The sequence below is a fragment of the Scyliorhinus torazame genome, chromosome 1, assembly GCF_047496885.1.
Source record: "Scyliorhinus torazame isolate Kashiwa2021f chromosome 1, sScyTor2.1, whole genome shotgun sequence".
NCBI lineage: Eukaryota > Metazoa > Chordata > Chondrichthyes > Carcharhiniformes > Scyliorhinidae > Scyliorhinus > Scyliorhinus torazame.
Genome location: NC_092707.1, coordinates 419,563,912 through 419,590,440, shown reverse-complemented (window position 1 = coordinate 419,590,440; position 26,529 = coordinate 419,563,912). Strand labels below are relative to the sequence as shown.

The 26,529-nt window shown below is 43.0% G+C and overlaps 1 protein-coding gene across 1 annotated transcript in view; it reads left to right on the top strand.

Moving 5' to 3' along the window:
- LOC140412136 (junctional adhesion molecule C-like) overlaps positions 1–26,529 on the top strand; it is a 377,296-nt gene that overhangs the window by 328,930 nt on the left and 21,837 nt on the right. Inside the window, exon 4 of the mRNA XM_072500801.1 lies at positions 25,266–25,401. Coding sequence (XP_072356902.1) covers positions 25,266–25,396 — 131 coding nt within the window. The 3' untranslated portion in view covers positions 25,397–25,401. The remainder of the gene's footprint in view (positions 1–25,265; positions 25,402–26,529) is intronic.

Below are 26,529 nucleotides of genomic sequence, written 5' to 3'. Positions count from 1 at the left end.
CATTACAGTTACAGTGTGTGTCTCAGAATGAACACGGTCCATTACAGTTACAGTGTGTGTCTCCTAATGATCACAGTCCATTACAGTTACAGTGTGTGTCTCCGAATGAAAACAGTCCATTACAGTTACAGTGTGTGTCTCCGAATGAACACAGCCCATTACAGTTACTGTGTGTGTCTCCGAATGAACACAATCCATTACAGTCACAGTGTGTGTCTCCGAATGAACACAGTTCATTACAGTTACAGTGTGTGTCTCCGAATGATCACAGTCCATTACATTTACAGTGTGTGTCTCCTAATGAACACAGTCCATTACAGTTACAGTGTGTGTCTCCTAATAATCACAGTCCATTACAGTTACAGTGTGTGTCTCCGAATGAACACAGTCCATTACAGTTACAGTGTGTGTCTCCGAATGAATACAGTCCATTACAGTTACAGTGTGTGTCTCCGAATGAACACAGTCCATTACAGTTACAATGTGTGTCTCCGAATGAACACAGTCCATTACAGTTACAGTGTGTGTCTCCGAATGATCACAGTCCATTACAGTTACAGTGTGTGTCTCCGAATGATCACAGTCCATTACAGTTACAGTGTCTGTATCCGAATGAACACAGTCCATTACAGTTACAGTGTGTCTCTCCTAATGATCAGAGTCCATTACAGTTACAGTGTGTGTCTCCGAATGAACACAGTCCATTACAGTTACGGTGTGTGTCTCCTAATGAACACAGTCCATTACAGTTACAGTGTGTCTCCTAATGATCACAGTCCATTACAGTTACAGTGTGTCTCCAAATGAATACAGCCCATTACAGTTACAGTGTGTGTCTCAGAATGAACACTGTCCATTACAGTTACAGTGTGTGTCTCCTAATGTTCACAGTCCATTACAGTTACAGTGTGTGTCTCCGAATGAACACAGTCCATTACAGTTACAGTGTGTCTCCGAATGAACACAGCCCATTTCCGTTACTGTGTGTGTCTCCGAATGAACACAATTCATTACAGTCACAGTGTGTGTCTCCGAATGAACACAGTTCATTACAGTTACAGTGTGTGTCTCCGAATGAACACATTCCATTACAGTTACAGTGTGTGTCTCCGAATGAACACAGCCCATTACAGTTACAGTGTGTGTTTCCGAATGAACACAGTCCATTACAGTTACAGTGCATGTCTCCGAATGATCACAGCCCATTACAGTTACATTGTGTGTCTCCGAATGAACACAGTCCATTATACTTACAGTGTGTGTCTCCGAATGATCACAGTCCATTACATTTACAGTGTGTGTCTCCTAATGAACACAGTCCATTACAGTTACAGTGTGTGTCTCCGAATGAACACAGTCAATTACAGTTACAGTGTGTGTCTCCTAATAATCACAGTCCATTACAGTTACAGTGTGTGTCTCCGAATGAACACAGTCCATTACAGTTACAGTGTGTGTCTCCAAATGAACACAGCCCATTACGGTTACAGTGTGTGTCTCCGGATGAACACAGTCCATTACAGTTACAGTGTGTGTCTCCGAATGAACACAGTCCATTACAGTTACAGTGTGTGTCTGCGAATGAACACAGTCCATTACAGTTACAGTGTGTGTCTCCGAATGAAGACAGCCCATTACAGTTACAGTGTGTGTTTCCGAATGAACACAGTCCATTACAGTTACAGTGCGTGTCTCCAAATGATCACAGCCCATTACAGTTACAGTGTGTGTCTCCGAATGAACACAGTCCATTACAGATACAGTGTGTGTCTCCGAATGATCACAGTCCATTACAGTTACAGTGTGTGTCTCCGAATGAACACAGTCCATTACAGTTACAGTGTGTGTCTCCTAATGATCACAGTCCATCACAGTTACAGTGTGTGTCTCCGAATGAACACAGTCCATTACAGTTACAGTATGTGTCTCCGAATGAACACAGCCCATTACAGTTTCTGTATGTGTCTCTGAATGAACACAATCCATTACAGTCATAGTGTGTGTCTCCGAATGAACACAGTTCATTACAGTTACAGTGTGTGTTTCCGAATGATCACAGTCCATTACAGTTACAGTGTGTGTCTCCGAATGAACACAGTCCATTACAGTTACACTGTGTGTCTCCGAATGATCACAGTCCATTACAGTTCCAGTGTGTGTCTCCGAATGATCACAGTCCATTACAGTTACAGTGTGTGTCTCCGAATGAACACAGTCCATTACAGTTGCAGTGTGTGTCTCCTAATGATCACAGTCCATTACAGTTAAAGTGTGTCTCTGAATGAATACAGTCCATTACAGTTACAGTGCGTGTCTCCGAATGATCACAGCCCATTAGAGTTACAGTGTGTCTCCTAATCATCACAGCCCATTACAGGTACAGTGTGTGTCTCCGAATGAACACAGTCCATTACAGTTACAGTGTGTGTCTCCGAATGAACACAGTCCATTACAGTTACAGTGTGTGTCTCCGAATGATCACAGTCCATTACAGTTACAGTGTGTGTCTCCGAATGATCACAGTCCATTACAGTTACAGTGTCTGTCTCCGAATGAACACAGTCCATTACAGTTACAGTGTGTGTCTCCTAATGATCACAGTCCATTACAGTTACAGTGTGTGCCTCCGAATGAACACAGTCCATTACAGTTACAGTGTGTGTCTCCGAATGATCACAGTCCATTACAGTTACAGTGTGTGTCTCCGAATGATCACAGTCCATTACAGTTACAGTGTCTGTCTCCGAATGAACACAGTCCATTACAGTTACAGTGTGTGTCTCCTAATGATCACAGTCCATTACAGTTACAGTGTGTGTCTCCGAATGAACACAGTCCATTACAGTTACAGTGTGTGTCTCCGAATGAACACAGTCCATTACAGTCACAGTGTGTGTCTCCGAATGATCACAGTCCATTACAGTTACAGTGTGTGTCTCCGAATGAACACAGTCCATTACAGTTACAGTGTGTGTCTCCGAATGATCACAGTCCATTACAGTTACAGTGTGTGTCTCCGAATGATCACAGTCCATTACAGTTACAGTGTCTGTCTCCGAATGAACACAGTCCATTACAGTTACAGTGTGTGTCTCCTAATGATCACAGTCCATTACAGTGACAGTGTGTGTCTCCGAATGAACACAGTCCATTACAGTTACAGTGTGTGTCTCCGAATGAACACAGTCCATTACAGTTACAGTGTGTGTCTCCGAATGATCACAATCCATTACAGTTACAGTGTGTGTCTCCAAATGATCACAGTCCATTACAGTTACGGTGTGTGTCTCCTAATGAACACAGTTCATTACAGTTACAGTGTGTCTCCTAATGATCACAGTCCATTACAGTTACAGTGTGTCTCCAAATGAATACAGCCCATTACAGTTACAGTGTGTGTCTCAGAATGAACACTGTCCATTACAGTTACAGTGTGTGTCTCCTAATGATCACAGTCCATTACAGTTACAGTGTGTGTCTCCGAATGAACACAGTCCATTACAGTTACAGAGTGCGTCTCCGAATGAACACAGCCCATTACAGTTACTGTGTGTGTCTCCTAATGAACACAGTCCATTACAGTTACAGTGTGTCTCCTAATGATCACAGTCCATTACAGTTACAGTGTGTCTCCGAATGAATACAGCCCATTACAGTTACAGTGTGTGTCTCAGAATGAACACGGTCCATTACAGTTACAGTGTGTGTCTCCTAATGATCACAGTCCATTACAGTTACAGTGTGTGTCTCCGAATGAAAACAGTCCATTACAGTTACAGTGTGTGTCTCCGAATGAACACAGCCCATTACAGTTACTGTGTGTGTCTCCGAATGAACACAATCCATTACAGTCACAGTGTGTGTCTCCGAATGAACACAGTTCATTACAGTTACAGTGTGTGTCTCCGAATGATCACAGTCCATTACATTTACAGTGTGTGTCTCCTAATGAACACAGTCCATTACAGTTACAGTGTGTGTCTCCTAATAATCACAGTCCATTACAGTTACAGTGTGTGTCTCCGAATGAACACAGTCCATTACAGTTACAGTGTGTGTCTCCGAATGAATACAGTCCATTACAGTTACAGTGTGTGTCTCCGAATGAACACAGTCCATTACAGTTACAATGTGTGTCTCCGAATGAACACAGTCCATTACAGTTACAGTGTGTGTCTCCGAATGATCACAGTCCATTACAGTTACAGTGTGTGTCTCCGAATGATCACAGTCCATTACAGTTACAGTGTCTGTATCCGAATGAACACAGTCCATTACAGTTACAGTGTGTCTCTCCTAATGATCAGAGTCCATTACAGTTACAGTGTGTGTCTCCGAATGAACACAGTCCATTACAGTTACGGTGTGTGTCTCCTAATGAACACAGTCCATTACAGTTACAGTGTGTCTCCTAATGATCACAGTCCATTACAGTTACAGTGTGTCTCCAAATGAATACAGCCCATTACAGTTACAGTGTGTGTCTCAGAATGAACACTGTCCATTACAGTTACAGTGTGTGTCTCCTAATGTTCACAGTCCATTACAGTTACAGTGTGTGTCTCCGAATGAACACAGTCCATTACAGTTACAGTGTGTCTCCGAATGAACACAGCCCATTTCCGTTACTGTGTGTGTCTCCGAATGAACACAATTCATTACAGTCACAGTGTGTGTCTCCGAATGAACACAGTTCATTACAGTTACAGTGTGTGTCTCCGAATGAACACATTCCATTACAGTTACAGTGTGTGTCTCCGAATGAACACAGCCCATTACAGTTACAGTGTGTGTTTCCGAATGAACACAGTCCATTACAGTTACAGTGCATGTCTCCGAATGATCACAGCCCATTACAGTTACATTGTGTGTCTCCGAATGAACACAGTCCATTATACTTACAGTGTGTGTCTCCGAATGATCACAGTCCATTACATTTACAGTGTGTGTCTCCTAATGAACACAGTCCATTACAGTTACAGTGTGTGTCTCCGAATGAACACAGTCAATTACAGTTACAGTGTGTGTCTCCTAATAATCACAGTCCATTACAGTTACAGTGTGTGTCTCCGAATGAACACAGTCCATTACAGTTACAGTGTGTGTCTCCAAATGAACACAGCCCATTACGGTTACAGTGTGTGTCTCCGGATGAACACAGTCCATTACAGTTACAGTGTGTGTCTCCGAATGAACACAGTCCATTACAGTTACAGTGTGTGTCTGCGAATGAACACAGTCCATTACAGTTACAGTGTGTGTCTCCGAATGAAGACAGCCCATTACAGTTACAGTGTGTGTTTCCGAATGAACACAGTCCATTACAGTTACAGTGCGTGTCTCCAAATGATCACAGCCCATTACAGTTACAGTGTGTGTCTCCGAATGAACACAGTCCATTACAGATACAGTGTGTGTCTCCGAATGATCACAGTCCATTACAGTTACAGTGTGTGTCTCCGAATGAACACAGTCCATTACAGTTACAGTGTGTGTCTCCTAATGATCACAGTCCATCACAGTTACAGTGTGTGTCTCCGAATGAACACAGTCCATTACAGTTACAGTATGTGTCTCCGAATGAACACAGCCCATTACAGTTTCTGTATGTGTCTCTGAATGAACACAATCCATTACAGTCATAGTGTGTGTCTCCGAATGAACACAGTTCATTACAGTTACAGTGTGTGTTTCCGAATGATCACAGTCCATTACAGTTACAGTGTGTGTCTCCGAATGAACACAGTCCATTACAGTTACACTGTGTGTCTCCGAATGATCACAGTCCATTACAGTTCCAGTGTGTGTCTCCGAATGATCACAGTCCATTACAGTTACAGTGTGTGTCTCCGAATGAACACAGTCCATTACAGTTGCAGTGTGTGTCTCCTAATGATCACAGTCCATTACAGTTAAAGTGTGTCTCTGAATGAATACAGTCCATTACAGTTACAGTGCGTGTCTCCGAATGATCACAGCCCATTAGAGTTACAGTGTGTCTCCTAATCATCACAGCCCATTACAGGTACAGTGTGTGTCTCCGAATGAACACAGTCCATTACAGTTACAGTGTGTGTCTCCGAATGAACACAGTCCATTACAGTTACAGTGTGTGTCTCCGAATGATCACAGTCCATTACAGTTACAGTGTGTGTCTCCGAATGATCACAGTCCATTACAGTTACAGTGTCTGTCTCCGAATGAACACAGTCCATTACAGTTACAGTGTGTGTCTCCTAATGATCACAGTCCATTACAGTTACAGTGTGTGTCTCCGAATGAACACAGTCCATTACAGTTACAGTGTGTGTCTCCGAATGAACACAGTCCATTACAGTCACAGTGTGTGTCTCCGAATGATCACAGTCCATTACAGTTACAGTGTGTGTCTCCAAATGATCACAGTCCATTACAGTTACGGTGTGTGTCTCCTAATGAACACAGTCCATTACAGTTACAGTGTGTCTCCTAATGATCACAGTCCATGACAGTTACAGTGTGTCTCCAAATGAATACAGCCCATTACAGTTACAGTGTGTGTCTCAGAATGAACACTGTCCATTACAGTTACAGTGTGTGTCTCCTAATGTTCACAGTCCATTACAGTTACAGTGTGTGTCTCCGAATGAACACAGTCCATTACAGTTACAGTGTGTCTCCGAATGAACACAGCCCATTACAGTTACTGTGTGTGTCTCCGAATGAACACAATTCATTACAGTCACAGTGTGTGTCTTCGAATGAACACAGTTCATTACAGTTACAGTGTGTGTCTCCGAATGATCACAGTCCATTACAGTTACAGTGTGTGTCTCCGAATGAACACAGTTCATTACAGTTACAGTGTGTGTCTCCGAATGAACACAGTCCATTACAGTTACAGTGTGTGTCTCCGAATGAATACAGTCCATTACAGTTACAGTGTGTGTCTCCGAATGAACACAGTCCATTACAGTTACAGTGTGTGTCTCCGAATGAACACAGTCCATTACAGTTACAGTGTGTGTCTCCGAATGCTCACAGTCCATTACAGTTACAGTGTGTGTCTCCGAATGATCACAGTCCATTACAGTTACAGTGTCTGTCTCCGAATGAACACAGTCCATTACAGTTACAGTGTGTGTCTCCTAATGATCACAGTCCATTACAGTGACAGTGTGTGTCTCCGAATGAACACAGTCCATTACAGTTACAGTGTGTGTCTCCGAATGAACACAGTCCATTACAGTTACAGTGTGTGTCTCCGAATGATCACAGTCCATTACAGTTACAGTGTGTGTCTCCAAATGATCACAGTCCATTACAGTTACGGTGTGTGTCTCCTAATGAACACAGTTCATTACAGTTACAGTGTGTCTCCTAATGATCACAGTCCATTACAGTTACAGTGTGTCTCCAAATGAATACATTCCATTACAGTTACAGTGTGTGTCTCAGAATGAACACTGTCCATTACAGTTACAGTGTGTGACTCCTAATGATCACAGTCCATTACAGTTACAGTGTGTGTCTCCGAATGAACACAGTCCATTACAGTTACAGAGTGTGTCTCCGAATGAACACAGCCCGTTACAGTTACTGTGTGTGTCTCCGAATGAACACAATTCATTACAGTCACAGTGTGTGTCTCCGAATGAACACAGTTCATTACAGTTACAGTGTGTGTCTGCGAATGATCACAGTCCATTACAGTTACAGTGTGTGTCTCCGAATGATCACAGTCCATTACAGTTACAGTGTGTGTATCCGAATGAACACAGTCCATTACAGTTACAGTGTGTGTCTCCTAATGATCACAGTCCATTACAGTTACAGTGTGTGTCTCCTAATGATCACAGTCCATTACTGTTACAGTGTGTGTCTCCGAATGAACACATTCCATTACAGTTACAGGGTGTGTCTCCGAATGAACACAGCCCATTACAGTTACAGTGAGTGTTTCCGAATGAACACAGTCCATTACAGTTTCAGTGCATGTCTCCGAATGATCACAGCCCATTACAGTTACATTGTGTGTCTCCGAATGAACACAGTCCATTATAGTTACAGTGTGTGTCTCCGAATGAACACAGTCCATTACAGTTACAGTGTGTGTCTCCAAATGAACACAGCCCATTACAGTTACAGTGTGTGTCTCCGGATGAACACAGTCCATTACAGTTACAGTCTGTGTCTCCGAATGAACACAGTCCATTACAGTTACAGTGTGTGTCTGCGAATGAACACAGTCCATTACAGTTACAGTGTGTGTCTCCGAATGAAAACAGCCCATTACAGTTACAGTGTGTGTTTCCGAATGAACACAGTCCATTACAGTTACAGTGCGTGTCTCCAAATGATCACAGCCCATTACAGTTACAGTGTGTGTCTCCGAATGAACACAGTCCATTACAGTTACAGTGTGTGTCTCCGAATGATCACAGTCCATTACAGTTACAGTGTGTGACTCCGAATGAACACAGTCCATTACAGTTACAGTGTGTGTCTCCTAATGATCACAGTCCATCACAGTTACAGTGTGTGTCTCCGAATGAACACAGTCCATTACAGTTACAGTGTGTGTCTCCGAATGAACACAGCCCATTACAGTTTCTGTATGTGTCTCTGAATGAACACAATCCATTACAGTCATAGTGTGTGTCTCCGAATGAACACAGTTCATTACAGTTACAGTGTGTGTTTCCGAATGATCACAGTCCATTACAGTTACAGTGTGTGTCTCCGAATGAACACAGTCCATTACAGTTACACTGTGTGTCTCCGAATGATCACAGTCCATTACAGTTCCAGTGTGTGTCTCCGAATGATCACAGTCCATTACAGTTACAGTGTGTGTCTCCGAATGAACACAGTCCATTACAGTTGCAGTGTGTGTCTCCTAATGATCACAGTCCATTACAGTTAAAGTGTGTCTCTGAATGAATACAGTCCATTACAGTTACAGTGCTTGTCTCCGAATGATCACAGCCCATTAGAGTTACAGTGTGTCTCCTAATTATCACAGCCCATTACAGGTACAGTGTGTGTCTCCGAATGAACACAGCCCATTACAGTTACTGTGTGTGTCTCCGAATGAACACTGTCCAGAACAGTTACAGTGTGTGTCTCCTAATGATCACAGTCCATTACAGTTACAGTGTGTGTCTCCGAATGAACACAGTCCTTTACAGTTACAGTGTGTGTCTCCGAATGAACACAGCCCATTACAGTTACTGTGTGTGTCTCCGAATGAACACAATCCATTACAGTCACAGTGTGTGTCTCCGAATGAACACAGTTCATTACAGTTTCAGTGTGTGTCTCCGAATGATCACAGTCCATTACAGTTACAGTGTGTGTCTCCGAATGAACACAGTTCATTACAGTTACAATGTGTGTCTCCGAATGATCACAATCCATTACAGTTACAGTGTGTGTATCCGAATGAACACAGTCCATTACAGTTACAGTGTGTGTCTCCTAATGATCACAGTCCATTACAGTTACAGTGTGTCTCCTAATGAACACAGTCCATTACAGTTACAGTGTGTGTCTCCGAATGAAAACAGCCCATTACAGTTACAGTGTGTGTTTCCGAATGAACACAGTCCATTACAGTTACAGTGCGTGTCTCCAAATGATCACAGCCCATTACAGTTACAGTGTGTGTCTCCGAATGAACACAGTCCATTACAGTTACAGTGTGTGTCTCCGAATGAACACAGTCCATTACAGTTACAGTGTGTGTCTCCGAATGAACACAGTCCATTACAGTTACAGTGTGTGTCTCCGAATGATCACAGTCCATTACAGTTACAGTGTGTGTCGCCGAATGATCACAGTCCATTACAGTTACAGTGTCTGTCTCCGAATGAACACAGTCCATTACAGTTACAGTGTGTGTCTCCTAATGATCACAGTCCATTACAGTTACAGTGTGTGTCTCCGAATGAACACAGTCCATTACAGTTACAGTGTGTGTCTCCGAATGAACACAGTCCATTACAGTCACAGTGTGTGTCTCCGAATGATCACAGTCCATTACAGTTACAGTGTGTGTCTCCAAATGATCACAGTCCATTACAGTTACGGTGTGTGTCTCCTAATGAACACAGTCCATTACAGTTACAGTGTGTCTCCTAATGATCACAGTCCATGACAGTTACAGTGTGTCTCCAAATGAATACAGCCCATTACAGTTACAGTGTGTGTCTCAGAATGAACACTGTCCATTACAGTTACAGTGTGTGTCTCCTAATGTTCACAGTCCATTACAGTTACAGTGTGTGTCTCCGAATGAACACAGTCCATTACAGTTACAGTGTGTCTCCGAATGAACACAGCCCATTACAGTTACTGTGTGTGTCTCCGAATGAACACAATTCATTACAGTCACAGTGTGTGTCTTCGAATGAACACAGTTCATTACAGTTACAGTGTGTGTCTCCGAATGATCACAGTCCATTACAGTTACAGTGTGTGTCTCCGAATGAACACAGTTCATTACAGTTACAGTGTGTGTCTCCGAATGAACACAGTCCATTACAGTTACAGTGTGTGTCTCCGAATGAATACAGTCCATTACAGTTACAGTGTGTGTCTCCGAATGAACACAGTCCATTACAGTTACAGTGTGTGTCTCCGAATGAACACAGTCCATTACAGTTACAGTGTGTGTCTCCGAATGCTCACAGTCCATTACAGTTACAGTGTGTGTCTCCGAATGATCACAGTCCATTACAGTTACAGTGTCTGTCTCCGAATGAACACAGTCCATTACAGTTACAGTGTGTGTCTCCTAATGATCACAGTCCATTACAGTGACAGTGTGTGTCTCCGAATGAACACAGTCCATTACAGTTACAGTGTGTGTCTCCGAATGAACACAGTCCATTACAGTTACAGTGTGTGTCTCCGAATGATCACAGTCCATTACAGTTACAGTGTGTGTCTCCAAATGATCACAGTCCATTACAGTTACGGTGTGTGTCTCCTAATGAACACAGTTCATTACAGTTACAGTGTGTCTCCTAATGATCACAGTCCATTACAGTTACAGTGTGTCTCCAAATGAATACATTCCATTACAGTTACAGTGTGTGTCTCAGAATGAACACTGTCCATTACAGTTACAGTGTGTGACTCCTAATGATCACAGTCCATTACAGTTACAGTGTGTGTCTCCGAATGAACACAGTCCATTACAGTTACAGAGTGTGTCTCCGAATGAACACAGCCCGTTACAGTTACTGTGTGTGTCTCCGAATGAACACAATTCATTACAGTCACAGTGTGTGTCTCCGAATGAACACAGTTCATTACAGTTACAGTGTGTGTCTGCGAATGATCACAGTCCATTACAGTTACAGTGTGTGTCTCCGAATGATCACAGTCCATTACAGTTACAGTGTGTGTATCCGAATGAACACAGTCCATTACAGTTACAGTGTGTGTCTCCTAATGATCACAGTCCATTACAGTTACAGTGTGTGTCTCCTAATGATCACAGTCCATTACTGTTACAGTGTGTGTCTCCGAATGAACACATTCCATTACAGTTACAGGGTGTGTCTCCGAATGAACACAGCCCATTACAGTTACAGTGAGTGTTTCCGAATGAACACAGTCCATTACAGTTTCAGTGCATGTCTCCGAATGATCACAGCCCATTACAGTTACATTGTGTGTCTCCGAATGAACACAGTCCATTATAGTTACAGTGTGTGTCTCCGAATGAACACAGTCCATTACAGTTACAGTGTGTGTCTCCAAATGAACACAGCCCATTACAGTTACAGTGTGTGTCTCCGGATGAACACAGTCCATTACAGTTACAGTCTGTGTCTCCGAATGAACACAGTCCATTACAGTTACAGTGTGTGTCTGCGAATGAACACAGTCCATTACAGTTACAGTGTGTGTCTCCGAATGAAAACAGCCCATTACAGTTACAGTGTGTGTTTCCGAATGAACACAGTCCATTACAGTTACAGTGCGTGTCTCCAAATGATCACAGCCCATTACAGTTACAGTGTGTGTCTCCGAATGAACACAGTCCATTACAGTTACAGTGTGTGTCTCCGAATGATCACAGTCCATTACAGTTACAGTGTGTGACTCCGAATGAACACAGTCCATTACAGTTACAGTGTGTGTCTCCTAATGATCACAGTCCATCACAGTTACAGTGTGTGTCTCCGAATGAACACAGTCCATTACAGTTACAGTGTGTGTCTCCGAATGAACACAGCCCATTACAGTTTCTGTATGTGTCTCTGAATGAACACAATCCATTACAGTCATAGTGTGTGTCTCCGAATGAACACAGTTCATTACAGTTACAGTGTGTGTTTCCGAATGATCACAGTCCATTACAGTTACAGTGTGTGTCTCCGAATGAACACAGTCCATTACAGTTACACTGTGTGTCTCCGAATGATCACAGTCCATTACAGTTCCAGTGTGTGTCTCCGAATGATCACAGTCCATTACAGTTACAGTGTGTGTCTCCGAATGAACACAGTCCATTACAGTTGCAGTGTGTGTCTCCTAATGATCACAGTCCATTACAGTTAAAGTGTGTCTCTGAATGAATACAGTCCATTACAGTTACAGTGCTTGTCTCCGAATGATCACAGCCCATTAGAGTTACAGTGTGTCTCCTAATTATCACAGCCCATTACAGGTACAGTGTGTGTCTCCGAATGAACACAGCCCATTACAGTTACTGTGTGTGTCTCCGAATGAACACTGTCCAGAACAGTTACAGTGTGTGTATCCTAATGATCACAGTCCATTACAGTTACAGTGTGTGTCTCCGAATGAACACAGTCCTTTACAGTTACAGTGTGTGTCTCCGAATGAACACAGCCCATTACAGTTACTGTGTGTGTCTCCGAATGAACACAATCCATTACAGTCACAGTGTGTGTCTCCGAATGAACACAGTTCATTACAGTTTCAGTGTGTGTCTCCGAATGATCACAGTCCATTACAGTTACAGTGTGTGTCTCCGAATGAACACAGTTCATTACAGTTACAATGTGTGTCTCCGAATGATCACAATCCATTACAGTTACAGTGTGTGTATCCGAATGAACACAGTCCATTACAGTTACAGTGTGTGTCTCCTAATGATCACAGTCCATTACAGTTACAGTGTGTCTCCTAATGAACACAGTCCATTACAGTTACAGTGTGTGTCTCCGAATGAAAACAGCCCATTACAGTTACAGTGTGTGTTTCCGAATGAACACAGTCCATTACAGTTACAGTGCGTGTCTCCAAATGATCACAGCCCATTACAGTTACAGTGTGTGTCTCCGAATGAACACAGTCCATTACAGTTACAGTGTGTGTCTCCGAATGATCACAGTCCATCACAGTTACAGTGTGTGTCTCCGAATGAACACAGTCCATTACAGTTACAGTGTGTGTCTCCGAATGAACACAGCCCATTACAGTTTCTGTATGTGTCTCTGAATGAACACAATCCATTACAGTCATAGTGTGTGTCTCCGAATGAACACAGTTCATTACAGTTACAGTGTGTGTTTCCGAATGATCACAGTCCATTACAGTTACAGTGTGTGTCTCCGAATGAACACAGTCCATTACAGTTACACTGTGTGTCTCCGAATGATCACAGTCCATTACAGTTCCAGTGTGTGTCTCCGAATGATCACAGTCCATTACAGTTACAGTGTGTGTCTCCGAATGAACACAGTCCATTACAGTTGCAGTGTGTGTCTCCTAATGATCACAGTCCATTACAGTTAAAGTGTGTCTCTGAATGAATACAGTCCATTACAGTTACAGTGCGTGTCTCCGAATGATCACAGCCCATTAGAGTTACAGTGTGTCTCCTAATTATCACAGCCCATTACAGGTACAGTGTGTGTCTCCGAATGAACACAGCCCATTACAGTTACTGTGTGTGTCTCCGAATGAACACTGTCCAGAACAGTTACAGTGTGTGTCTCCTAATGATCACAGTCCATTACAGTTACAGTGTGTGTCTCCGAATGAACACAGTCATTTACAGTTACAGTGTGTGTCTCCGAATGAACACAGTCCATTACAGTTACAGTGTGTGTCTCCGAATGAATACAGTCCATTACAGTTACAGTGTGTGTCTCCGAATGAACACAGTCCATTACAGTTACAGTGTGTGTCTCCGAATGAACACAGTCCATTACAGTTACAGTGTGTGTCTCCGAATGATCACAGTCCATTACAGTTACAGTGTGTGTCTCCGAATGATCACAGTCCATTACAGTTACAGTGTCTGTCTCCGAATGAACACAGTCCATTACAGTTACAGTGTGTGTCTCCTAATGATCAGAGTCCATTACAGTTACAGTGTGTGTCTCCGAATGAACACAGTCCATTACAGTTACAGTGTGTGTCTCCGAATGAACACAGTCCATTACAGTTACAGTGTGTGTCTCCGAATGATCACAGTCCATTACAGTTACAGTGTGTGTCTCCAAATGATCACAGTCCATTACAGTTACGGTGTGTGTCTCCTAATGAACACAGTCCATTACAGTTACAGTGTGTCTCCTAATGATCACAGTCCATTACAGTTACAGTGTGTCTCCAAATGAATACAGCCCATTACAGTTACAGTGTGTGTCTCAGAATGAACACTGTCCATTACAGTTACAGTGTGTGTCTCCTAATGTTCACAGTCCATTACAGTTACAGTGTGTGTCTCCGAATGAACACAGTCCATTACAGTTACAGTGTGTCTCCGAATGAACACAGCCCATTACAGTTACTGTGTGTGTCTCAGATTGAACACAATTCATTACAGTCACAGTGTGTGTCTCCGAATGAACACAGTTCATTACAGTTACAGTGTGTGTCTCCGAATGAACACATTCCATTACAGTTACAGTGTGTGTCTCCGAATGAACACAGCCCATTACAGTTACAGTGTGTGTTTCCGAATGAACACAGTCCATTTCAGTTACAGTGCATGTCTCCGAATGATCACAGCCCATTACAGTTACATTGTGTGTCTCCGAATGAACACAGTCCATTATAGTTACAGTGTGTGTCTCCGAATGATCACAGTCCATTACATTTACAGTGTGTGTCTCCTAATGAACACAGTCCATTACAGTTACAGTGTGTGTCTCCGAATGAACACAGTCAATTACAGTTACAGTGTGTGTCTCCTAATAATCACAGTCCATTACAGTTACAGTGTGTGTCTCCGAATGAACACAGTCCATTACAGTTACAGTGTGTGTCTCCAAATGAACACAGCCCATTACAGTTACAGTGTGTGTCTCCGGATGAACACAGTCCATTACAGTTACAGTGTGTGTCTCCGAATGAACACAGTCCATTACAGTTACAGTGTGTGTCTGCGAATGAACACAGTCCATTACAGTTACAGTGTGTGTCTCCGAATGAAGACAGCCCATTACAGTTACAGTGTGTGTTTCCGAATGAACACAGTCCATTACAGTTACAGTGCGTGTCTCCAAATGATCACAGCCCATTACAGTTACAGTGTGTGTCTCCGAATGAACACAGTCCATTACAGATACAGTGTGTGTCTCCGAATGATCACAGTCCATTACAGTTACAGTGTGTGTCTCCGAATGAACACAGTCCATTACAGTTACAGTGTGTGTCTCCTAATGATCACAGTCCATCACAGTTAAAGTGTGTGTCTCCGAATGAACACAGTCCATTACAGTTACAGTATGTGTCTCCGAATGAACACAGCCCATTACAGTTTCTGTATGTGTCTCTGAATGAACACAATCCATTACAGTCATAGTGTGTGTCTCCGAATGAATACAGTTCATTACAGTTACAGTGTGTGTTTCCGAATGATCACAGTCCATTACAGTTACAGTGTGTGTCTCCGAATGAACACAGTCCATTACAGTTACACTGTGTGTCTCCGAATGATCACAGTCCATTACAGTTCCAGTGTGTGTCTCCGAATGATCACAGTCCATTACAGTTACAGTGTGTGTCTCCGAATGAACACAGTCCATTACAGTTGCAGTGTGTGTCTCCTAATGATCACAGTCCATTACAGTTAAAGTGTGTCTCTGAATGAATACAGTCCATTACAGTTACAGTGCGTGTCTCCGAATGATCACAGCCCATTAGAGTTACAGTGTGTCTCCTAATCATCACAGCCCATTACAGGTACAGTGTGTGTCTCCGAATGAACACAGTCCATTACAGTTACAGTGTGTGTCTCCGAATGAACACAGTCCATTACAGTTACAGTGTGTGTCTCCGAATGATCACAGTCCATTACAGTTACAGTGTGTGTCTCCGAATGATCACAGTCCATTACAGTTACAGTGTCTGTCTCCGAATGAACACAGTCCATTACAGTTACAGTGTGTGTCTCCTAATGATCACAGTCCATTACAGTTACAGTGTGTGTCTCCGAATGAACACAGTCCATTACAGTTACAGTGTGTCTCCTAATGATCACAGTCCATGACAGTTACAGTGTGTCTCCAAATGAATACAGCCCATTACAGTTACAGTGTGTGTCTCAGAATGAACACTGTCCATTACAGTTACAGTGTGTGTCTCCTAATGTTCACAGTCCATTACAGTTACAGTGTGTGTCTCCGAATGAACACAGTCCATTACAGTTACAGTGTGTCTCCGAATGAACACAGCCCATTACAGTTACTGTGTGTGTCTCCGAATGAACACAATTCATTACAGTCACAGTGTGTGTCTTCGAATGAACACAGTTCATTACAGTTACAGTGTGTGTCTCCGAATGATCACAGTCCATTACAGTTACAGTGTGTGTCTCCGAATCAACACAGTTCATTACAGTTACAGTGTGTGTCTCCGAATGAACACAGTCCATTACAGTTACAGTGTGTGTCTCCGAATGAATACAGTCCATTACAGTTACAGTGTGTGTCTCCGAATGAACACAGTCCATTACAGTTACAGTGTGTGTCTCCGAATGAACACAGTCCATTACAGTTACAGTGTGTGTCTCCGAATGATCACAGTCCATTACAGTTACAGTGTGTGTCTCCGAATGATCACAGTCCATTACAGTTACAGTGTCTGTCTCCGAATTAACACAGTTCATTACAGTTACAGTGTGTGTCTCCTAATGATCACAGTCCATTACAGTGACAGTGTGTGTCTCCGAATGAACACAGTCCATTACAGTTACAGTGTGTGTCTCCGAATGAACACAGTCCATTACAGTTACAGTGTGTGTCTCCGAATGATCACAGTCCATTACAGTTACAGTGTGTGTCTCCAAATGATCACAGTCCATTACAGTTACGGTGTGTGTCTCCTAATGAACACAGTTCATTACAGTTACAGTGTGTCTCCTAATGATCACAGTCCATTACAGTTACAGTGTGTCTCCAAATGAATACATTCCATTACAGTTACAGTGTGTGTCTCAGAATGAACACTGTCCATTACAGTTACAGTGTGTGTCTCCTAATGATCACAGTCCATTACAGTTACAGTGTGTGTCTCCGAATGAACACAGTCCATTACAGTTACAGAGTGTGTCTCCGAATGAACACAGCCCATTACAGTTACTGTGTGTGTCTCCGAATGAACACAATTCATTACAGTCACAGTGTGTGTCTCCGAATGAACACAGTTCATTACAGTTACAGTGTGTGTCTCCGAATGATCACAGTCCATTACAGTTACAGTGTGTGTCTCCGAATGATCACAGTCCATTACAGTTACAGTGTGTGTATCCGAATGAACACAGTCCATTACAGTTACAGTGTGTGTCTCCTAATGATCACAGTCCATTACAGTTACAGTGTGTGTCTCCTAATGATCACAGTCCATTACTGTTACAGTGTGTGTCTCCGAATGAACACATTCCATTACAGTTACAGGGTGTGTCTCCGAATGAACACAGCCCATTACAGTTACAGTGTGTGTTTCCGAATGAACACAGTCCATTACAGTTTCAGTGCATGTCTCCGGATGATCACAGCCCATTACAGTTACATTGTGTGTCTCCGAATGAACACAGTCCATTATAGTTTCAGTGTGTGTCTCCGAATGATCACAGTCCATTACATTTACAGTGTGTGTCTCCTAATGAACACAGTCCATTATAGTTACAGTGTGTGTCTCCGAATGAACACAGTCCATTACAGTTACAGTGTGTGTCTCCAAATGAACACAGCCCATTACAGTTACAGTGTGTGTCTCCGGATGAACACAGTCCATTACAGTTACAGTCTGTGTCTCCGAATGAACACAGTCCATTACAGTTACAGTGTGTGTCTGCGAATGAACACAGTCCATTACAGTTACAGTGTGTGTCTCCGAATGAAAACAGCCCATTACAGTTACAGTGTGTGTTTCCGAATGAACACAGTCCATTACAGTTACAGTACGTGTCTCCAAATGATCACAGCCCATTACAGTTACAGTGTGTGTCTCCGAATGAACACAGCCCATTACAGTTACAGTGTGTGTTTCCGAATGAACACAGTCCATTTCAGTTACAGTGCATGTCTCCGAATGATCACAGCCCATTACAGTTACATTGTGTGTCTCCAAATGAACACAGTCCATTATAGTTACAGTGTGTGTCTCCGAATGATCACAGTCCATTACATTTACAGTGTGTGTCTCCTAATGAACACAGTCCATTACAGTTACAGTGTGTGTCTCCGAATGAACACAGTCAATTACAGTTACAGTGTGTGTCTCCTAATAATCACAGTCCATTACAGTTACAGTGTGTGTCTCCGAATGAACACAGTCCATTACAGTTACAGTGTGTGTCTCCAAATGAACACAGCCCATTACAGTTACAGTGTGTGTCTCCGGATGAACACAGTCCATTACAGTTACAGTGTGTGTCTCCGAATGAACACAGTCCATTACAGTTACAGTGTGTGTCTGCGAATGAACACAGTCCATTACAGTTACAGTGTGTGTCTCCGAATGAAGACAGCCCATTACAGTTACAGTGTGTGTTTCCGAATGAACACAGTCCATTACAGTTACAGTGCGTGTCTCCAAATGATCACAGCCCATTACAGTTACAGTGTGTGTCTCCGAATGAACACAGTCCATTACAGATACAGTGTGTGTCTCCGAATGATCACAGCCCATTACAGTTACAGTGTGTGTCTCCGAATGAACACAGTCCATTACAGTTACAGTGTGTGTCTCCTAATGATCACAGTCCATCACAGTTACAGTGTGTGTCTCCGAATGAACACAGTCCATTACAGTTACAGTATGTGTCTCCGAATGAACACAGCCCATTACAGTTTCTGTATGTGTCTCTGAATGAACACAATCCATTACAGTCATAGTGTGTGTCTCCGAATGAACACAGTTCATTACAGTTACAGTGTGTGTTTCCAAATGATCACAGTCCATTACAGTTACAGTGTGTGTCTCCGAATGAACACAGTCCATTACAGTTACACTGTGTGTCTCCGAATGATCACAGTCCATTACAGTTCCAGTGTGTGTCTCCGAATGATCACAGTCCATTACAGTTACAGTGTGTGTCTCCGAATGAACACAGTCCATTACAGTTGCAGTGTGTGTCTCCTAATGATCACAGTCCATTACAGTTAAAGTGTGTCTCTGAATGAATACAGTCCATTACAGTTACAGTGCGTGTCTCCGAATGATCACAGCCCATTAGAGTTACAGTGTGTCTCCTAATCATCACAGCCCATTACAGGTACAGTGTGTGTCTCCGAATGAACACAGTCCATTACAGTTACAGTGTGTGTCTCCGAATGAACACAGTCCATTACAGTTACAGTGTGTGTCTCCGAATGATCACAGTCCATTACAGTTACAGTGTGTGTCTCCGAATGATCACAGTCCATTACAGTTACAGTGTCTGTCTCCGAATGAACACAGTCCATTACAGTTACAGTGTGTGTCTCCTAATGATCACAGTCCATTACAGTTACAGTGTGTGTCTCCGAATGAACACAGTCCATTACAGTTACAGTGTGTGTCTCCGAATGAACACAGTCCATTACAGTCACAGTGTGTGTCTCCGAATGATCACAGTCCATTACAGTTACAGTGTGTGTCTCCAAATGATCACAGTCCATTACAGTTACGGTGTGTGTCTCCTAATGAACACAGTCCATTACAGTTACAGTGTGTCTCCTAATGATCACAGTCCATGACAGTTACAGTGTGTCTCCAAATGAATACAGCCCATTACAGTTACAGTGTGTGTCTCAGAATGAACACTGTCCATTACAGTTACAGTGTGTGTCTCCTAATGTTCACAGTCCATTACAGTTACAGTGTGTGTCTCCGAATAAACACAGTCCATTACAGTTACAGTGTGTCTCCGAATGAACACAGCCCATTACAGTTACTGTGTGTGTCTCCGAATGAACACAATTCATTACAGTCACAGTGTGTGTCTTCGAATGAACACAGTTCATTACAGTTACAGTGTGTGTCTCCGAATGATCACAGTCCATTACAGTTACAGTGTGTGTCTCCGAATGAACACAGTTCATTACAGTTACAGTGTGTGTCTCCGAATGAACGCAGTCCATTACAGTTACAGTGTGTGTCTCCGAATGAATACAGTCCATTACAGTTACAGTGTGTGTCTCCGAATGAACACAGTCCATTACAGTTACAGTGTGTGTCTCCGAATGAACACAGTCCATTACAGTTACAGTGTGTGTCTCCGAATGATCACAGTCCATTACAGTTACAGTGTGTGTCTCCGAATGATCACAGTCCATTACAGTTACAGTGTCTGTCTCCGAATGAACACAGTTCATTACAGTTACAGTGTGTGTCTCCTAATGATCACAGTCCATTACAGTGACAGTGTGTGTCTCCGAATGAACACAGTCCATTACAGTTACAGTGTGTGTCTCCGAATGAACACAGTCCATTACAGTTACAGTGTGTGTCTCCGAATGATCACAGTCCATTACAGTTACAGTGTGTGTCTCCAAATGATCACAGTCCATTACAGTTACGGTGTGTGTCTCCTAATGAACACAGTTCATTACAGTTACAGTGTGTCTCCTAATGATCACAGTCCATTACAGTTACAGTGTGTCTCCAAATGAATACATTCCATTACAGTTACAGTGTGTGTCTCAGAATGAACACTGTCCATTACAGTTACAGTGTGTGTCTCCTAATGATCACAGTCCATTACAGTTACAGTGTGTGTCTCCGAATGAACACAGTCCATTACAGTTACAGAGTGTGTCTCCGAATGAACACAGCCCATTACAGTTACTGTGTGTGTCTCCGAATGAACACAATTCATTACAGTCACAGTGTGTGTCTCCGAATGAACACAGTTCATTACAGTTACAGTGTGTGTCTCCGAATGATCACAGTCCATTACAGTTACAGTGTGTGTCTCCGAATGATCACAGTCCATTACAGTTACAGTGTGTGTATCCGAATGAACACAGTCCATTACAGTTACAGTGTGTGTCTCCTAATGATCACAGTCCATTACAGTTACAGTGTGTGTCTCCTAATGATCACAGTCCATTACTGTTACAGTGTGTGTCTCCGAATGAACACATTCCATTACAGTTACAGGGTGTGTCTCCGAATGAACACAGCCCATTACAGTTACAGTGTGTGTTCCCGAATGAACACAGTCCATTACAGTTTCAGTGCATGTCTCCGAATGATCACAGCCCATTACAGTTACATTGTGTGTCTCCGAATGAACACAGTCCATTATAGTTTCAGTGTGTGTCTCCGAATGATCACAGTCCATTACATTTACAGTGTGTGTCTCCTAATGAACACAGTCCATTATAGTTACAGTGTGTGTCTCCGAATGAACACAGTCCATTACAGTTACAGTGTGTGTCTCCAAATGAACACAGCCCATTACAGTTACAGTGTGTGTCTCCGGATGAACACAGTCCATTACAGTTACAGTCTGTGTCTCCGAAAGAACACAGTCCATTACAGTTACAGTGTGTGTCTGCGAATGAACACAGTCCATTACAGTTACAGTGTGTGTCTCCGAATGAAAACAGCCCATTACAGTTACAGTGTGTGTTTCCGAATGAACACAGTCCATTACAGTTACAGTGCGTGTCTCCAAATGATCACAGCCCATTACAGTTACAGTGTGTGTCTCCGAATGAACACAGTCCATTACAGTTACAGTGTGTGTCTCCGAATGATCACAGTCCATTACAGTTACAGTGTGTGACTCCGAATGAACACAGTCCATTACAGTTACAGTGTGTGTCTCCGAATGAACACAGTTCATTACAGTTACAATGTGTGTCTCCGAATGATCACAATCCATTACAGTTACAGTGTGTGTATCCGAATGAACACAGTCCATTACAGTTACAGTGTGTGTCTCCTAATGATCACAGTCCATTACAGTTACAGTGTGTCTCCTAATGAACACAGTCCATTACAGTTACAGTGTGTGTCTCCGAATGAAAACAGCCCATTACAGTTACAGTGTGTGTTTCCGAATGAACACAGTCCATTACAGTTACAGTGCGTGTCTCCAAATGATCACAGCCCATTACAGTTACAGTGTGTGTCTCCGAATGAATACAGTCCATTACAGTTACAGTGTGTGTCTCCGAATGATCACAGTCCATTACAGTTACAGTGTGTGACTCCGAATGAACACAGTCCATTACAGTTACAGTGTGTGTCTCCGAATGAACACAGTTCATTACAGTTACAATGTGTGTCTCCGAATGATCACAATCCATTACAGTTACAGTGTGTGTATCCGAATGAACACAGTCCATTACAGTTACAGTGTGTGTCTCCTAATGATCACAGTCCATTACAGTTACAGTGTGTCTCCTAATGAACACAGTCCATTACAGTTACAGTGTGTGTCTCCGAATGAAAACAGCCCATTACAGTTACAGTGTGTGTTTCCGAATGAACACAGTCCATTACAGTTACAGTGCGTGTCTCCAAATGATCACAGCCCATTACAGTTACAGTGTGTGTCTCCGAATGAACACAGTCCATTACAGTTACAGTGTGTGTCTCCGAATGATCACAGTCCATTACAGTTACAGTGTGTGACTCCGAATGAACACAGTCCATTACAGTTACAGTGTGTGTCTCCTAATGATCACAGTCCATCACAGTTACAGTGTGTGTCTCCGAATGAACACAGTCCATTACAGTTACAGTGTGTGTCTCCGAATGAACACAGCCCATTACAGTTTCTGTATGTGTCCCTGAATGAACACAATCCATTACAGTCATAGTGTGTGTCTCCGAATGAACACAGTTCATTACAGTTACAGTGTGTGTTTCCGAATGATCACAGTCCATTACAGTTACAGTGTGTGTCTCCGAATGAACACTGTCCATTACATTTACAGTGTGTGTCTCCGAATGAACACAGCCCATTACAGTCACAGTGTGTGTCTCCGAATGATCACAGCCCATTACAGTTACAGTATGTCTCCGAATGATCACTGTCCATTACAGTTACAGTGTGTGTCTCCTAATGATCACAGTCCATTACAGTTACAGTGTGTGTCTCCGAATGAACACAGTCCATTACAGTTACAGTGTGTGTCTCCGAATGAACACAGTCCATTACAGTTACAGTGTGTGTCTCCTAATGATCACAGTCCATTACAGTTACAGTGTGTGTCTCCGAATGAACACAGTCCATTACAGTTACAGTGTGTGTCTCCGAATGAACACAGCCCATTACAGTTACTGTGTGTGTCTCCGAATGAACACAATCCATTACAGTCACAGTGTGCGTCTCCGAATGAACACAGTTCATTACATTTACAGTGTGTGTCTCCGAATGATCACAGTCCATTACAGTTACAGTGTGTGTCTCCGAATGAACACAGTTCATTACAGTTACAGTGTGTGTCTCCGAATGATCACAGTCCATTACAGTTACAGTGTGTGTCTCCGAATGAATACAGTCCATTACAGTTACAGTGTGTGTCTCCGAATGAACACAGTCCATTACAGTTACTGTGTGTGTCACCGAATGAACACAGTCCATTACAGTTACAGTGTGTGTCTCCGAATGATCACAGTCCATTACAGTTACAGTGTGTGTCTCCGAATGATCACAGTCCATTACAGTTACAGTGTGTGTCTCCTAATGATCACAGTCCATTACAGTTACAGAGTGTGTCTCCGAATGAACACAGTCCATTACAATTACAGTGTTTGTCTCCGAATGATCACAGTCCATTACAGTTACAGTGTGTGTCTCCTAATGATCACAGTCCATTACAGTTAAAGTGTGTCTCCAAATGAATACAGTCCATTACAGTTACAGTGCGTGTCTCTGAATGATCACAGCCCATTACAGTTACAGTGTGTCTCCTAATGATCACAGCCCATTACAGTTACAGTGTGTGTCTCCGAATGAACACAGTCCATTACAGTTACAGTGCGTGTCTCCGAATGATCACAGTCCATTACAGTTACAGTGTGTGTCTCCAAATGATCACAGTCCATTACAGTTACAGTGTGTGTCTCCGAATGAACACAGTCCATTACAGTTACAGTGTGTCTCCTAATGATCACAGTCCATTACAGTTACAGTGTGTCTCCGAATGAATACAGCCCATTACAGTTACAGTGTGTGTCTCCGAATGAACACTGTCCATTACAGTTACAGTGTGTGTCTCCGAATGAACACAGCCCATTACAGTTACAGTGTGTCTCCTAATGATCACAGCCCATTACAGTTACAGTGTGTGTCTCCGAATGATCACAGTCCATTACAGTTACAGTGTGTGTCTCCGAATGATCACAGTCCATTACAGTTACAGTGTGTGTCTCCGAATGAACACAGTCCATTACAGTTACAGTGTGTCTCCTAATGATCACAGTCCATTACAGTTACAGTGTGTCTCCGAATGAATACAGCCCATTACAGTTACAGTGTGTCTCCGAATGAACACTGTCCATTACATTTACAGTGTGTGTCTCCGAATGAACACAGCCCATTACAGTCACAGTGTGTGTCTCCGAATGATCACAGCCCATTACAGTTACAGTGTGTCTCCGAATGATCACTGTCCATTACAGTTACAGTGTGTGTCTCCGAATGATCACAGTCCATTACAGTTACAGTGTGTGTCTCCGAATGAACACAGCCCATTACAGTTACAGTGTGTGTCTCCGAATGATCACAGCCCAATACAGTTACAGTGCGTCTCCTAATGATCACAGTCCATTACAGTTACTGTGTTTAGCTGCTCCTAGCTCGATCCTCGTTACTAAGTTGTGTTTATGTTGATGATATATTTCAGAAGAGGTGCCTCGAAATTTGGTCCCTATTATTCTCCGCTCTCTGCTGACTGCCCTCCTGCTCCTGGTTGGGGCTCTGCTTGGTTTGTTCTACGTCAAACGGTGGGGGTGTTTCAGACAGTCATCAACATAGAGCAGGTAAGATGGAATCATTCAATTTTCCCAGTCCACCTGCATATTGAAGTCCCCCATGATTATTGTAATGTTGCCTTTTTTACAGCCTTTTCTATCTCCTGATGTATTTTCTGCCCCACATCCTGACTCCTGCTAGGGGGCCTGTACATAACTCCCATCAGGGTCTTTTTACCTTTGCGATTCCTCAATTCTACCCACAGAGATTCTGTGCCTTCTGATCCTATATCGCTCCTTGCTATTGATTTAACTTTATTCCTCACTAGCAATGTAACCCCGCCCCCTTTTCCCATCTGCCTGTCCTTTCGATAGGACACATATCCTTGGATATTTAGATCCCAGCCCTGATCCCCTTGCAGCCACGTCTCTGTGATGCCCACAACATCGTACCGGCCAATTTCAATGTGTGCAACAAGCTCATTTACCTTGTTCCGTGTACTGCGGGCATTTAAGTACAACACCCTGGGGCTGGTTTAGCACAGGGCTAAATAGCTGGCTTTGAAAGCAGACCAAGGCAGGCCAGCAGCGCGGTTCAATTCCCGTACCAGCCTCCCCGAACAGGCGCCGGAATGTGGCGACTAGGGGCTTTTCACAGTAACTTCATTGAAGCCTGCTTGTGACAATAAGCGATTTTCATTTCATTTCACCCTCGATCCTGCATTGACCACCTCCCTTGTCACACTTATACAGGTCATAGATTATCATAGAATTTACAGTGCAGAAGGAGGCCATTCGGCCCTTCGAGTCTGCACCGGCTCTTGGAAAGAGCACCCCACCTAAGTCCACACCTCCACCCTATCCCAGTAACCCAGTAAACCTGTCACCTTTTTGCTCTGCCTGAGGTTATATTCCTGCTCCCTTCTATACTCTCTGTTCTATTCCGTGTACTGGAAACTTTACTAACCTCTCCTGAGGCCTTGGCCCCTTTAACCCGTTTAATATCCTCATCATTAACCTGCACTCTGACCTTCTCCTATAACTTGGATTTTCTAATTCTCCGTACAACTGAACCGTCCCCCACTCTGCAGTTTAAAGCTCTATCTACAGCCCGAGTCATACAATTCGCCAGGACTCTGGGCCCAGCGTGATTCAGGTGAAGACCGTTCAGCGGAACAGCTCCCTCCTTCCCCAGTA